This window comes from Furipterus horrens, unplaced genomic scaffold (genome assembly GCF_987537825.1).
Source record: "Furipterus horrens unplaced genomic scaffold, mFurHor1.1.pri manual_scaffold_10, whole genome shotgun sequence".
Classification (NCBI taxonomy): domain Eukaryota; kingdom Metazoa; phylum Chordata; class Mammalia; order Chiroptera; family Furipteridae; genus Furipterus; species Furipterus horrens.
This window is the reverse complement of record NW_028327180.1, coordinates 52,114,276-52,129,656: the sequence shown is the minus strand read 5'-3', so window position 1 is coordinate 52,129,656 and position 15,381 is coordinate 52,114,276. Positions and strand designations below refer to the sequence as shown.

Sequence of the window (15,381 nt, the reverse complement as noted above, 5' to 3'; positions counted from 1 at the left end):
AGGAAAAGAATCACAGATATGGGGATCATTTGGAGGGTTATCAGCTGGGAGGGGGGAGGGGGAGAAATGGGGAAATGGTGCAGGGACTAAGAAGCATAATTGGTTAGTACAAAATAGACAAAATAGACAGGGGGGATGTTAAGAATAATATAGGAAAGGGTGAAGCCAAAGAACTTATATGCAGGACCCATGGACATGAACTAATGGGGATGGGATCGCTGGAGGGAAGGAGGGTACTGGGCAGAGGGGAGCAAAGGGGAAAAAAAATTGGAAGCACTGTAACAACATAATCAATAAAATATACTAAAAAAAAAAAAAAAAAGTGACTGAATGATAAAAGAAAGCAGCTGGAAGACACATATTATTTTGCTTGTTTTCACCGTACATTTCCCCCCCCATAAAAAGAGAAATTCAAAATATAAACTTATATTTATTATTTTACATTCAAGTGAAACATCCATTTGGGGGCTCAACACAGCTTTAGGCCACAGGTAGCAGTTGATTACCTCGGTGCCTTTTTATGTAACCCAATGGAAGAATTCAGCCCTATTTCCTAAAAACAGCTCTGCAGTCCCAGCTTTCACACTGATTCACACACACGCACAGGCACACACACAAATCCAAAAACTCCTATGTAGAAAAATAAAGAATAAACATTCTCTATCTATTTCATACTGTATACTGGAACTTTTATATACATAATTTTTTTTTCTTTAATGTTCTCAGTCACTGCACATTTCCTTCCCTCCCCTGTGACCTGAGACCCTAGGGGAGGGGCCGGCCACAGTGATGCGGAGAAACTACATTCACCTTTGGGGAGGAAGCGCCCCCCCTTCTGAAGTTTTTCCCCACCTACCACCACCTGGAATGTCCCTGCGGATGGCCTTCTGGTAAGCAGCTGTCCCATCCACTCCTCTCTAAGGTGCCGGGGAGTGGAAGGCCCATCCTGAAGACACCCTACAAAGATGACTTTGAAGAGAGGGTGAGGGAACACAAGCAGGCAGGGGAAGCCTCTTCGACACACAAGATTCTGAAATCACTGCCCACAGCCGCCACCTTAGTAGGGAGCTCGGCTCTCCAGCTTGTGCTTGGTGAGGAAGTACTTGAAGAACTCGTAGACGGACCAGGAGATGGCGGTGGAAGGCATCTGGTACAGCACACGGGCCTGCATGCCCTTGAAGTAGCCGGGCAGGCCGTTGAGCTGGTACACCGTCCGGAAAGCGTTGGCCATGCCTGACAGCCGGCCACTGATGTTTGCCAGGTTCAGGGCCATGTTCTCCTGAGTGTTGAGGAGAGTCTTACAGACGTCCAGGGGGGTGGTGGCGGCCGCGGCCAGGGCCCCGGCTAGTCCGCCTGAGATGATGTGGGACTGCGGGTTGTAGCGTCGGTGTGGGTTGACCTGCTCCTGCAGGAACTCGTAGGTGATGAAGTGAATGGACTGGAAGGGAATGTTCATGGTCAGCTGCGTGGTGTAACTCCGGTAGAAGGCCCCCAAGCCCTCGGTCCTCCAAACCGTGCGGACGCAGCTGAGGGCCGACCGGTGTGGCGAGTTGTACATCTGCATGCGCTGCTTCACAACTGCTGGCAGGGCCACAGGGGCACAATGGACGGACGGACGGACCGCAGGCAGGGGCAATTGGTTGGTTTAGCCCCACCCCGGTCGGAGTGAGATGGGAAGCCAAGCCATAAAGAGAAACAAGCAAGTTTAGACACTCTGGTAACAGGTCCTGGAGAGACCGCACACTCGCAGCCCCAGCCTGAGAGCACATGGAGCCAGCTCCAGGCAAGCCCAACTCAGTGCCCGCAAGGAGGTTCTTTCCTCATGTTTCTCCGGCCTGAATCTTGTTCATGGCGGTCCTGAAACCAGGCCGCCACTTGCGATTCCCTGACCTGACCCCCAGATCCTGGCTGCCTGTCGCACCCACCACAAATTAAATCCTGCCCAGGCCCTTCTGCCCTCCTCTGTCTTAGCACCCCTCCTGGGCACGAGTGCTGTCTATTCTTTCCTGGTCTGTATCTCTGACAGTGTCATTAGCTTCTGTATTCCAGTGGTCTAGGCACACACCAAAACTGAGTCAGCCCAAGTTCAATGACAACCTCCAGTGAAGATCCCTTGCTTTGTTAACACAAAAGTAACTCTGGGTCAAAGGCCAGGAGGCAAATGACGGCCCACTGTGGCCCCCAGGCCTGGAGTTGTAATTACCCTCCATGCATTGCCAAAGTGAGCACATACAGTGTTTGTCTTTACTGAAAAGGAATCATGACGTTAAATTAATATAATGTCAAGAAGAGGTGGGAGTTGAATTCATTTTTTTCTCTTTTAAAAAACAGAAACAAATTCTTGCCCTGGCTGGTGTGGCTCAGTGGATTGAGCGCCGACCTGCGAACCAAAGGGTTGCCAGTTCGATTCCCTGTCAGGGCACATGCCTGGTTGCGGGCCAGGTCCGCAGCTGGGGGTGCACAGGAGGCAACCATACATTGATATTTCTCTCCTTCTCTTTCTCCCTCCCCTCCCCTCTCTCTAAAAATAATAAAATATTTTAGAAAAAAAATAAGAATAAAAAATATAAGCAAATTCTCGCCTGGTGGCGTGGGCTAAGTGGTCCCTGTATGAAGCGCCTTAAACACAGAGAGAAACCCACCTCCCAATCAGACCCCTCACGTCCCTGAAGGACAGAACAAGTGCCCTCTCTGCCAGGGCATGGGAGGCAGCTGGGTGCAAATAAGCAATTTTAATCTTAAAAGGCAAAAACAGAAAAATTTATAAGACAAGACTCAAAATGTTGACATTTTTACTTCTGATTCTCCCTTCTGGAAAGGAACTGGTTTGGGAGGGCGGGGGGAGGTGGAGAGAACCCCCTATCTCACAGACACTAATCCAGCTGGAAGCAGGCCTAGGACCGGGCAGCAGAGCACTCACTCTCCAGACCCAGGCGGCTACAGGCGTGGGGACACAGACAAGGCTGGCAGCGCCCGAGTCCGCGCAGTTGACTGTCCCAATGTTCCCCAAAATCAAAAGGAGCGAAAGGGGGAACCTGGGAGGAGAAAGCTAAACCTAAACAGGCAAACGTTCATTCATGAAGTAGAGGGACGCACACATGGGTTCATAACACTCTTGTTGCTATGTTTGCAATGTTTGAAATTTTCCATAATAATTTCAAATTTCTTTTAAAACAGCAAATTGAACATCAGCCGCCATGAAAGGCCTTTGACAGGTTCCCCCTAAATTTGTCTAGGGGTGGGAAAGGCTGACAAGGGCCAGGGGTGTGTGTGTGTGTGTGTGTGTGTGTGTGTGTGTGTGTGTGTGTGTGTGTGTGTGTGTGTGTGTGTGTGTGTGTGCGTGTGCGCACAGATTTCAGACTAGTACAAAAGAATCCCCAGGAGAGCTTATTAATACCAATTCCCTGTCCCTACCCCACATTAGGATTTAGTAGGTGTGGGCTGGGACCCCAAAATGAGCATTGCTAATTTTCTCCCAGGATAAGCGGATGGCCGCTACTCCCACGTCACACTGTGAGTGGCTCTAACAGAACAGGAATATTGTGCTAAAAGCTCAAAAGCTCGTGCCTCTTCTTGAGACCTTTATAACATGTAGTTAAAATAAATTCTCCTGCTTATTCTGCCTGGAGGCCAGGAATTCCCTTGCACAACCTTCTGTCCCCAACCCCCATGACCACTGCTCCTACCCCAGGACGTCCCTACTGCCACTCCCTGGGACCGTGGAATATTACCTTCTGCTGGATTCATTACTGCATCGTGGAGCAGGGTGGCCAGACTCCCAGCTATCCCTGCAAAACAAACTCCAGAAAATTACCCTCTGGGACCAGGCGCTCTGAAAAACTTCTTGGAACCTAAAAATCAGATGGAACCCTGGGCATAGCTTTCTAAGAAGGAAAATTCATTACCATCTCCACCAGGTGAGCGTTGATGCTTAAGACCCTCCAGGGATCACGGAAATACTCAATAAAAATGGGGAGGGTAACACAGGTAGATGTACCTATGTTCTCATCTTGTAGAAACCTCATTTTCTCTCTGGTGTCCATCCTGGGCAAAGGTTAGACCTGCCAACACTGGATGGCACCCAGAAAATACACTCTGTGGCTTTCTCCACCGTCAGGGTGTCAATTCTAGCCTGTCCCTTGCCTCTGTCTACAGACAGACTTGCTCTGCTGTTCCACTGAAGCCATCAAAGGGAATGATGCCATGCATATGACTGAGAGGGAGAAACCCCAGAAAAGAAACCTTGAGGAAAATTCCCTCATAAAACCTAGGCATTTTAAAGCAAATGGGCATGGGAAGAGGACATCAGGAAGACCTGCACATGGTAGATTTTCAGGGTTAATTTGCAAAGATATTACTTGTCTCAGAGTTGGCTGGCCCAATCACCTGGCTTCAAGAACCAGGAATTTCAAAGCCTGATTCAGGCCTGGAATTTTGCTTTCAGATCTGGGTTTCTTCCCTCTGTGGATCACATGTCCAGTAATGCAGATTATCGCTGGAAGGTGAAAGAAATGAGGAACGGCAGGATAAGGCTTCAGAAATACATACAGTCCCCTCCCTCTACACACTTATGATTATCCCTGGAAAGGTCAAAATGCAACCACTGCACACACCACAGTGAAGCGGTCACAGTGCTGGGCAGAACAAGGCATACATACACTGGGTGCCATCAAACCGTGGTCAAGGGTTAAGCAACCAAGGAACTAAACCATTAATCACCCAGACAGTTCCAGCCAGAGGAGAGCAAGGGACTCAGGGATGGCCTCAGAGGGGGCTCAGAGTGACCATCTCATTAAATGCGACTAATGCCTAATTTTTAAAAAGCAAAACAAATGTCTGCAAACCAGCCAGGTATACTTATTATTACTAAGGTTGGCTGATAGGAGGAACACGTTTGGGGTCTGAGCAGATCAGGAAGAAGGGAAAAAAATTATTGCCTGTCACATCTACCTCTCCATGGTTGAATGATTAATTTTGTTCAAGTACGAACACTATATACTACCACCCACAGTCCCATTTCATACCCAGACAGAGACCAACAGAAGCCAGACCTCACAGGAGAAGCAAAAATAACCATTCAGCCGGACCCAGTGACGTGTCTAGGTAAGAGCTGCCCCCCAAAACTCAACCCCCACCCAGTCCCTCAAAACAATAAAAGAGAACTCTTTCAGCCCTTGATCGCAGAGAGAGGCAACTCAAACAAACAGAAGAGAATAGGGGCGAAATCCCCAAATCCCCAGAAGCTTAAGGTGGGAAGGGTCCTCTGCGCTGGAGCAAATCCTTTGTCAGCCATAAAACTTCTTGACCTTTTAAAGCTTAGTTAGATCTTGACGTTGCAGAGACCTGTTGAACCAGTTTTTAAATAGTCTCAAAGAAGCTGTCCAGATAACTTTTTTTTTTTTTTTTGAATCCAGCATTCAAAAGTTTTTGTTTCTATTCAGGGTGTTTTTTCCTACATCTGGTCATTAATGGCTTTGGAATGTTTAAAAAAAGAAAAAAGTAATGAAAAACCCACGCAGCAATGAAAACTGAAACCCCTCTGTCACCAGTCGCCCCCAGCTTCAGAAAATGAAGAAGGGGGACGGAAAAGGCGTGTGTGTGTGCGTGTGTTTGGGTGTGTGTGCACACACGGCTCTAGAGTTCTTTATTCACAAGCAAGCGAGGTGGAGACGAGGCAGCAGGCTGCTGGGCCACAGGGAGAGGACCCTGGGGAAGGGTCTGCTGAGGACAGAGCTTTCTAACTCCAGACAAATGCTTTCAAATACCGTTGGCTAGGTGGCTGTTTCCCTGGTGGTGGAAAATGGCATTTAAAGTCCTTTTCATGTTCTCATAGCAGGCAAAGTACAGGGCGTGGGCCGGCCCCGCGCCTATCATCATCACATTGATGCCGCGCAGGGGCCTCCAGAAGCCTTCAGTCTGAATGATTTTCTTGAGGGCTCCGTAGACGCTCGTGTACTGGGCTTTGGGATCTGGATTCAAACTCTGCATTCGAGTCTGTGGGAGGGCAAGAGGACAAGAAAAAAGTGGGTGTTAATGAAAGCAGCGAAGAGGGCAGGCCCAGAGAGTGAGAGAAAAGTCCATGTTCATAGTTTCACAGAATTTCCTGGTGAAGAAAACACTGACTCTCTCCTTTCTGGATTGCTCACTCCTGCCCTGTTCTCTCTCCTCGACACACATACCTCCACGTGGATTTCATTATACCCAGTAAAGTGGGAAAGAGGAGAGATGAGGGGATGGATTTAGAGGAGGAAGACCTTGCCGGGGCCGGATGGTTCGGTTGGTTGGAGTGGGACCAAAAGGTCTCAGGTTTGATTCCCAGTCAGGGCACATGCCCGGGTTGTGGGTTTGATCCATGGCCGGGGTGTGTATGAGAAGGCAACCAATTGATATTTCTCTCACATCGATGTTTCTCTCTCTTTCTCTCTAAAAAGCAATGGAAAAAATGTCGTTGGATGAGGGTAAAAAATAAAAATTAGAATAGGAAGACCTGCCCTTAACCTCTCTGGGCCTTGGGATCCTCAATTTAAAAAATAATAAAAAAGTCACAGGGATGTAAAGTACAACACAGGGAATAGTCAATATTGTAATAACTATGTGTGGTGCCAGGTGGGTACTGGAATTATCAGGGGAATCACTTCATAAATTATATAAATGTCTAACCCTATACTGTACATCTGAAATTATATAATACTGAATGTCAACTGCAACTGATAAATTAAAAAAAACAGGGTTTCCTAAACTCAGAGACCAGATCAACTGTCAGAACAGTATATTATCATCATCCTGTGGTTGCCACTCTGGTTCTGAAGTCTTCCGCGCCCTCACTGATTTGAGGCCTCTGTGTTCTGAAAGTGCCCGCTCAGCCCCAATTGTGAAATCTCCCACAGTTCCCGAGCCCATGGCTGGCATTTCCGCTATGAGCATTTTTGCTGTAAACATCTTTGCCACAATCATTTTTGCGGCAAAACTGATTGGCCATGAGGCAATTTTGTCGTAAAAGCTAAAATAACAAAAGAGGGACATTAAAAATGGAACATGAAAAATTAAAACAACTTCATTGCAAAAAATGAAAACACGTTGTCTTCGAAGTCTTTAGTATGATACATTTATTGGTTTGTTGACTCGCCTCCTCATTTAGCATTATGCTTTTTCTTTCTTGCTACAATTTCTTCCTTCAAGACAGTTATCACCCTGGCTGGTGTGGCTCAGTGGATTGAGAGCCAGCCTACGAATTGGAAGATCTCTGGTTCGATTCCCAGTCAGGGCACCTGCCTGGGCAGTGAGTGGGCCAGGTCCCCAGCTGGGGACATGCAAGAGGCAACTGATTGATGCATCTCTCACATATCGATGTTTCTCTCCCTCTCTTTCTCCCTTCTTTCCCCTCTCTCTAAAAATAAATAATTAATTAATTTTTTGAAAAGACAGGTATCAGTTTCCAGCTACAGAATCGATAATGCTACCTCTTTGATATTTGCATAGCTTGATAAACTTGGTGTTGAGGGGTGTGAGGGCTGACTGTGGTTCCCAAAGGATCTGCAGACAGGTAAGTGATCACTTTCTAGAATAGGATGCAATCTGGCTTTACATATACGTAGCTTTGTAATCTGCTTCATACGTGTTTGTAAGGCCACCACGTCTACTCGTCACTGTATAGGCCATTATGAGGACTGAGATTTACATAATATAAAATGGGACTGTGAGAACTGTGTCAATGGAGAAATGAAACCACACCCACACCTAGCTTAAATATGTAAACCAAACTGCCAACTAGCTGAACTGCAAAAATGTGTGTGGCAAAATACCTGGAACCCCCCTCATTTCCTCTAAATACTTTTTATATTTCATCTTTACAAGATAGCATTTAAGTATAAATGGTCTTGTTCTTAATTTTTTCATGTGCAGTCATGACTCCCTGTGGCAGAGACCCAGCTTTCCCTGGCTCTGTTAGTGCCATCACACTTCCCACGCACTTGAGGAAATGTGACACTTAATATTACGTGTTGACCTAGTGAGGCCATGTTACCACGTGGGCACCCAGTGTGGTCAAACACTAGGTGTTGCTGTGCAGGTTACTTTTTAGACTTTGAGTAAAGCAGATTACTCTCCACAGTGTGGGTGGGCCTCAGATAATCCGTTGAAGGCCTGAAGAGAAAACTACTGATGCAGCCCCCCCTCCCCGCCAAGGAAGAAAGAATTCTGCCTCCTGACAGTCTTTGGACTTGAGCTGCAACATCAACTCTTTCCTGGGTCTCCAGCCAACCTGCCCTGCAAATTTTGGATTTGCCAGTCTCCATCACCACTAAATAAAGACCCCTCCCAGTCCCTGCACTTTCTGATAAGGACCTCCATCCTTCCAGTCTGTGTAGTGAGAGTCGCCTCTAATTATGTGAGGAGAGGCTGGAGAGGGGGGGCAAGGAGGGGGGCAGAGTGTGTGAGAGGGGCGGAGGCAGAAAGCGGTGGGGCAGATGGTGCCAGGGTTCCAGAGCCAGCCAAGCCAATGCCATCCATCTGAGTTCTAGCTGTGGCACTCTGAGCAGGTTCCTTAATCGGGGCGGTGTGTGGGGGGGGGTTGCTGTGAAGTAATCCCCCAGAGAGCCGTTGGCAGGCTTCAGTAACGATGGGAAACACCTGGTATGGCCAGGCAGTCAGCAATGACCAACCCCTCTCCTACTCACCCTGTGTGCACGGGAAGGCCTCAGAAGGGTCTCTCCCTTATAGAGCTGCTCACCTAAACTTACAAGGGAAATTTCGGGCTGATTCCTCACCTCCCCTTTTTACAATTAGGGGTGAGGCAGTGGGAGGAGTAAATATTACTGAACCAAAGTGCACCATCCTCTTACAGGAAAGAGAAAACTGGGTATCTCTGCACCCAGTGGACTTCTCTATCCTCAGCAAGTGTCTACTCAAGGGCAGACCACATTTAATGACACATGCCTAGAACAAAGGCAGGTGGCCTGTGACCCCGGAGGATCCAGGCAAGGCCCCTCTGGGCCATCGCAGCCATGGTGGCCAGGTCCGGGGCCAGAGCCTTGTGAGCCCTGCGCACCTTCGTTTCTTCCACCTGCCTGCAGGGGGGCACCCACTCAGGGTTGGGCGTCGCAACACAGAGGAGTCCATGGGGAAAAAAGAGAAGTGTGAGGGTAAGGGCAGGATGACACAAACCATCCAGAGTCCCAAGAAGGACTCAGAGGAGCGACCAGGAGGGACAAGCTGCACCATTACGGTCATGGCAGCCTTTCGGCAGAGAGGCTGAAAGAAGCTGGAGGCAGCTGGGCAAGAAGTGAGGCAGCAGAGGGCAGAGCCAGAAAGGAAACCATTAGTTTAGTTTCTTTTTTCCCTGTTCAGTGGCTCTGCCAATACAACGGACAGCTGAGAGGTGGGCATTTCCTATCCACCTGTGGACCAGAGAAGAAAAAAACTCAGGGATGGCTGGAGAAAACCCATGTGTTCATCAATGGATGGACAAATGAATAGCAAACTGTGGTCCATCCATACAGCGGAGCATTATTCCTTCTTAAACAGGAAGGGCACTCTGACACCTGCTACCACGTGAACCTGGAGGATGTGATACTCAGTGAAGTAAGCCAGTCACCAATGGGCAAATACTGTCTGAGTCCACTTAGAGCAGTCAAATCCACAGGGACAGAAAAGATGGTGGTTGCCCGTGGCTGAGGAGAGGGGGAGAGGGGAGAAGAGAGCCAGTGTTTAAAGGGGGAAGAGTTGTGGCTTTGCAATTGGGAGAGTCCTGCACATGGATGGTGCAGATGTCAGCACAACAAGGTGAACAGACTGAGGGACACTGAACTACACGCTTAAAATGGTTAAGATGGTACCTATGATGTTATGTATATTTTATCACAATTTTTTAAAAGCCAGGGAAAAGGTGGAGAAAGGGAAAAACAAAATGAATGAAGTAGGATGCACAGAGAGAGGGCAATAACAATCAAACAAACAAAAAATGGAGACAGAGAATTTCACACAGCACCTTTCCGGTCCTGGGTTTCAGTTCCTGCTCAAGACCTAGCTGCATGGCTTTCCCACTTCCTTATAATAAATTCCCACTCTTTGCATTTTAATCCTCCCCTTAAAAACTTACAGTGCACATGGGTGCATTAAAGGCTCCAGCAGGTCCTTTAGGAAAGCAGCCCACTGATCTTGATTTAACAAGGTACATGCCTTTGGCAATGGAGGCCCCGGTTGGTTGAGTAACCAGCTCCACCTTGCAGATGCATTTGAGGAAACCCAGCTGCAGCAATGGTGGGCGCAGGACACAAGGAGAGCAGTGATCAGCTCCAGGTGTCAGAAGGACCCTCCCCCACCCCCACCCCCCGCCGGCAGCCCCTGCAGAGCGGTTGGCCAGAGCAGCCCCCCCCCCCGCCCCCCCACCCCCGCTGCTGGGGTGTCACATGACTCCACACACATTGCGCAACTGCAGTGCACCCTCAAAGGAGCAGGATGGAGGAAAGTGCTTTGGCCCAGAAACCAGGAAGACCTGGGTCTCTGGCCTGGTTCTGCCACTCGCTGTGCGACCTCACTGAGCAAGTCCCCTCTGGTTCCAGAACAGTAACGCCACCAATGGGACAAACTGTATCTGCATTGACCTGGCCAGGGTGACAAGCCCCTTACTCAGATTCTCCCCCAGGAAGACGAAACAGGACCAGCCAGCCTTGTTGGCCTGTCCTCACATTGAGGGGAGGAGGGGGAGAGAATGGAAAATACGAGTGTTGTCCTGGGTGAGCTCACAGGATCAAATGACAGGAGCCGAGAGGGCCCTGGGCACAGGGCACATCTAGATCAGCACCTGTCTTTTCAGATGGACACTGGGACCCAAGTGGGAAAGCCACTTGCCCAAGATCATACAGATAAGGAGGCACAGATCTAGGATCTGGGATCTGGGCCAGGACCAGAAAAGAACAGCGAAGGGAGAGAGCTGAGTCTGGCAGAGACCTCAGGCCACCGTGAGCATCCTGGCCTAGAACAGCCCAGCCCAGCCCACCCCTGCAGCCTCGCTCTGCCACGCTCCACCTCCCCACCTGGACACAGCTGGGGATTCCCAACCCTTCTTTCTCAACTTCTCAAAATAACAAACAAGCAATATTGTAAGAGACCACCCATGCCTAAAGTATAATACAGGTGGCAATTAAAGGACCAGGAGAAGGCAACACAAAATCTGCCTGCTGATCCATTCGAAAGCATCTGCTGGGGGCCTGCTCTGGGGCAGGTGAAACGGGGAGCCAGGGCAGGGGTGGACCCCCAGTCCCCAGTGCGAACAAGGACCACAGCACAGCGAGAGGCACAGCTCCCAGCCAGGGGCCAGGCTGCGCTCCGAAAGGCTGGCCAGGAGCTTTTGTTCCAGACGTTGTCCCAGAGAAAAGAAAGAAGGTTCAGGCACCTAGAGAGTGCTAGAAAGATGCCAAATACTATTAGTATCTGCCACTCAGTATCTGCTTCAGAATCAGAAATCAATTTGCTAAGTTTAGATCTACCTGGTCTGCCAGCTGTTGCCACGTAGCACTGAGTCACTATGTTGAACCATAGTTAATGTCCCAGCTGGACGGCAGGTCCCAGCCCCAGACCCCAGCCCACAGTCACAGGCCTCACCCTGAGCCTTGCGGCTGGCAGCTTTCCCGGGGCCCATCCACCACGGATGGCACCATGTGCCTGCTGCTCTGGGGTCTGCTGATGCGACCCCAGTTCCCATCCACAACCACCCAGGGCAGGGAATGCTGGGCCAGAGCCCGTTCCCACACAGGTCTCACTCACTGAGATGCCACCCACAGATCACAGCTAAGCTGGGAGGAAGAGGAGTTTTTGGCACAGTGCTTTGTGGGGTAAGGACTGTCTTCTGGAAGAAAGCCATGGGCCGCACTGAGGGCTTGGAAAGCCTTGTCTTGTGCTCCAGAATCCTTGGAGGCAAAAAAACACATCAAGGAGAACCGAGCACAGTAAAACTTTCAGCACTCAAGTTCAAAACCGCCAGTGCCGACTCGGAAACTGTGCCATAAGACATTCGTTACAGAAGACAGACTCCTTGTGGCGCTTCTGACCATAGGCCTGGCCCCTGGACACACATGCAGAAGTCATCCACCATGAGGCATCAGGACATCATCCAGCGTAGTCCCCACACACAGCAATCAGGAACAGAGACAGGCAGGAAGTCCTCGGAGGCGACAGCCCTCCCAGCCCGCTGCGGCACCTCCAAGAGTACTCAAAAGTTCAATTTCCAAGTCACATACCCTTATGTTTCCCCAATTGGCAACAATGTGCACAAAGAGAACACACTTTCTCTTTTCTTTAATCAAAAGGAAAACTGGATCCTTTGAAGTCTCAGAATCAGCAAAATGATTCCTCAAAAGCAATCCTTGCCTCCTTCAATAAAAGGGGGTGCTGGGGTGTGATTGTGTAAGGCAAGCAGGTGGCAGGTGTGCAGGGTAGTTCCAGGCCTAGGGGTGCTGAAAGCCCCTGTTGAAACATTTTAGAGCAAGCCAGGGGCCAGCTCAACAGAAAACCAGGCAGAAGGGCTGTACAGAGAAAGAATGAAAAGTGGTAGCTAAATCGTACCAGCACCAATTTCCCTGCCTCCTCTAGGGGTCCCAGGAAACCCTCAGTTTCTAGGTCACCCTGATGTTGGGAGTAGAGAGGAAGTGGCTCACACACAGAAGAACAAATCATCAAGGCCGGTCAGCCTTTTCACTTGCGTCCCCCCTGGGGCCAGATGTCGTAAGTCACTATTTGAGAGGCTCACTCTAAGACACATCATAATTAAAATGCAAAAGGTTAAAGATAAAGAGAGAATCTTAAAAGCAGCAGGAGAAAAGCAGTTAGTTACCTACAGGGGAGTTCCCATAAGACTATCAGCTGATTTCTCAACAGAAACTTTGTAGACAAGAAGGGACTGGCAAGAAATATTCAGAGTCATGAAAAGCAGGGACCTACAGCCAAGATCACTCTAACCAGCAAAGCTGTCATTTAGAATCAAAGGGCAGATAAAGAGCTTCCCAGACAAGAAAAAGTAAAGGAGTTCATCATCACCAAACTATTATTATTTAAAATGTTAAAGGGAATTATTTAAGAAAACAAAATCAAAACTATGAACAATAAAATGACAATAAATACATACCTGTTAACAAATGAATCTAAAAAACAAACTAAGCAAACAAGAACAGAGACAGAATCATAGACTCAGAGAATGTTTTGATGGTTACCAGATGGGAGGGGGCTGTGGGGAAATGAGTAAAGAGGTGAAGGGACTAAGAAGTACAAATAGGTAGTTGCAGAGTAGCCATGGGGATGTAAAGTACAGGATAGGAAACTGAGTAGCTAAATAAACTATACTCATGACCCGTGGACATTAACAAAGGGGTGAAGATTGCCTGAGGGAGTAGGGGTACTGGGTAGAGGGGGGCAAAGGAGGAAAACTCGGGACAACTGTAATAGCATAATCAATAAAATATAACTTTTTAAAAAGTCCCTTTGGCCCTTCTGAACACACCAGCCACACTCTCACACTCCTGTCACCTGCCACCCCTGAGGTGTGAGCCTAGCCAGCAGAGGGTTCACACCTGTCGTGAATACTCTTCACACACAATCCTGAAACCTTCACAGCCTGTGAGGAGCAGGCATCAGGGGACACTGCTGTTTATAGGGACAAAATGACAAAGTGGAGAGCCTTCATCACAAATTTGGTAGAAAACACAAATTCCATCACTACCACCAGAACCATGTTCCTTGCGCCCCACCCCCACCCCCCGCCCCCCAGGAAGAAGCCACAGCACCAAATACCACTCCTCCTGGGAAGAGGCCACAGTAGGAGGAGTGAGACCCCAGACCACAGCTGACCAGGATGGGTGGCAGAGGAGGGGCATTTGCACTGCCCCTAGACAGACAGAAGACGTTGCAATAGTTAAGGAATGGAGCTATCATTACAATCCCTTCTATACCACTGGATTTTTTGACTACGTACATGTGTTATTTTGGAGACCAAAAAAAAAAAAAAAAAAAAAAAAAAGGCAAAGAAAGCAGGGAGAGGAACAGAACGACTATAGTTGAGGGGGAATGTAAACATGCTGGTGGGTCTGGAAACAGGGGAGTGGGGTTGGGGATGCACGGGATGTAGAGGTGAGATATGGGTGGGTGGACCGGGAGCCCTGGACTCGCAGGTAGCTGAGTACAAGATGGCCAATCAGTGTTTACTAGGAGAAAGGCAGGTGGGGGCCGGACTATGGAACATCCTGCATAACCTGCTAAGGAGTCTGGAATTCACTTTACGGTCAACTGTTTTCCATGGTTACATCCTGCAAAAGATGTTGGGAGGAGGAAGATCAGAGCAGTGAGCAAGACCGATGGGCTCTCCTGCATCTGGGAGGAGGAAGCTGGCCTCTGCCACACAAGACCTCCCCACGGGTCTCACTGCAGGCTGCCCACTCTCCAAAGCAGTAGCTGCCTTCAAGGCCACTGTGCCACCATGTGCCACACAGGTCTCCATCCCCACCCTCGGGCAGCAGCTCACCACCCTGCCTATGGATGAACATTTTCACATTCCTTTATCTGAGGAGCCAAACCTGGTCACTTCTCTAGAAATCCTACAGCATGAGGAGGGAGCAATGGAAGACTCTGTACCTGGCTCAGGCCCCAGGTACCCAGGACACACTCAGTGCGTGGCCCGCTCAAAGGATTAAGTTATTTCTGCTCCACAGGTGGGCAAATTCCCAAGGTCCCAGGTCATAGAGTCATGTTGCATGGGTGGGATTGGTGACCTCACTGGAAGACCAAAGGACAGGTGGAGCAGTGGGCTGGAGGCGAAGCCTGAACCACCTGCCATCATTCCTACCCACCTTGCAAGATGAGCAGGGACTGCAATCCTAGGTTCCAGCCCCACATCTGGCCAACTTGCTCCTTGGAGTTCCAATGCCTCTATCCACAGAACAATTATAATTAAAGTGGTCATATAAGCAGCTAACTAGCTCCACTGACAAGCAAGGAAACTGAAGCACAGAGGGGATAAGCAATTTGCCCCAAGGTCCCAGAGTGCAAACAAAATTTGGAAGCCAGACATCTGGCTCCAGAGCCATGCCCTTGGCCACAAGGCACCAGAAGCTCTCACAAAAGGGTGGACAGAAAGGGTCATAGGCGATCTCCAACCTCCTCCATGACCACGCTAAGCCATGTACATACCACCCACTGTGTGCATGTTGGAGAGGGACTAGGCTTGGTGATGTTGGTCACCTAGATTCCTCACTGGTTAACTTTATGCAGCTCCTGCTGGGGAATGTCTACATCCACCCTGCAAGTGGTGTGTACTTACAGGCAGTGGCAGGCACCGTGCCATGGGGGTCACACAGCCCCACCGCTTCCCAACCCCAGCTGGCAGCCTGGCCACTG

At 49.2% G+C, this 15,381-nt stretch overlaps 1 protein-coding gene across 1 annotated transcript in view; it reads right to left on the bottom strand.

Annotated features, from left to right (window-relative positions):
* Positions 1–410: 410 nt before the first annotated feature.
* SLC25A37 (solute carrier family 25 member 37) overlaps positions 411–15,381 on the bottom strand; it is a 36,074-nt gene continuing 21,103 nt past the window's right edge. Inside the window, exons 2-4 of the mRNA XM_090290153.1 lie at positions 5,766–5,994; positions 3,732–3,788; positions 411–1,578 (exon numbers count right to left, since the gene is read on the bottom strand). Coding sequence (XP_090146279.1) covers positions 1,058–1,578; positions 3,732–3,788; positions 5,766–5,994 — 807 coding nt within the window. The 3' untranslated portion in view covers positions 411–1,057. The remainder of the gene's footprint in view (positions 1,579–3,731; positions 3,789–5,765; positions 5,995–15,381) is intronic.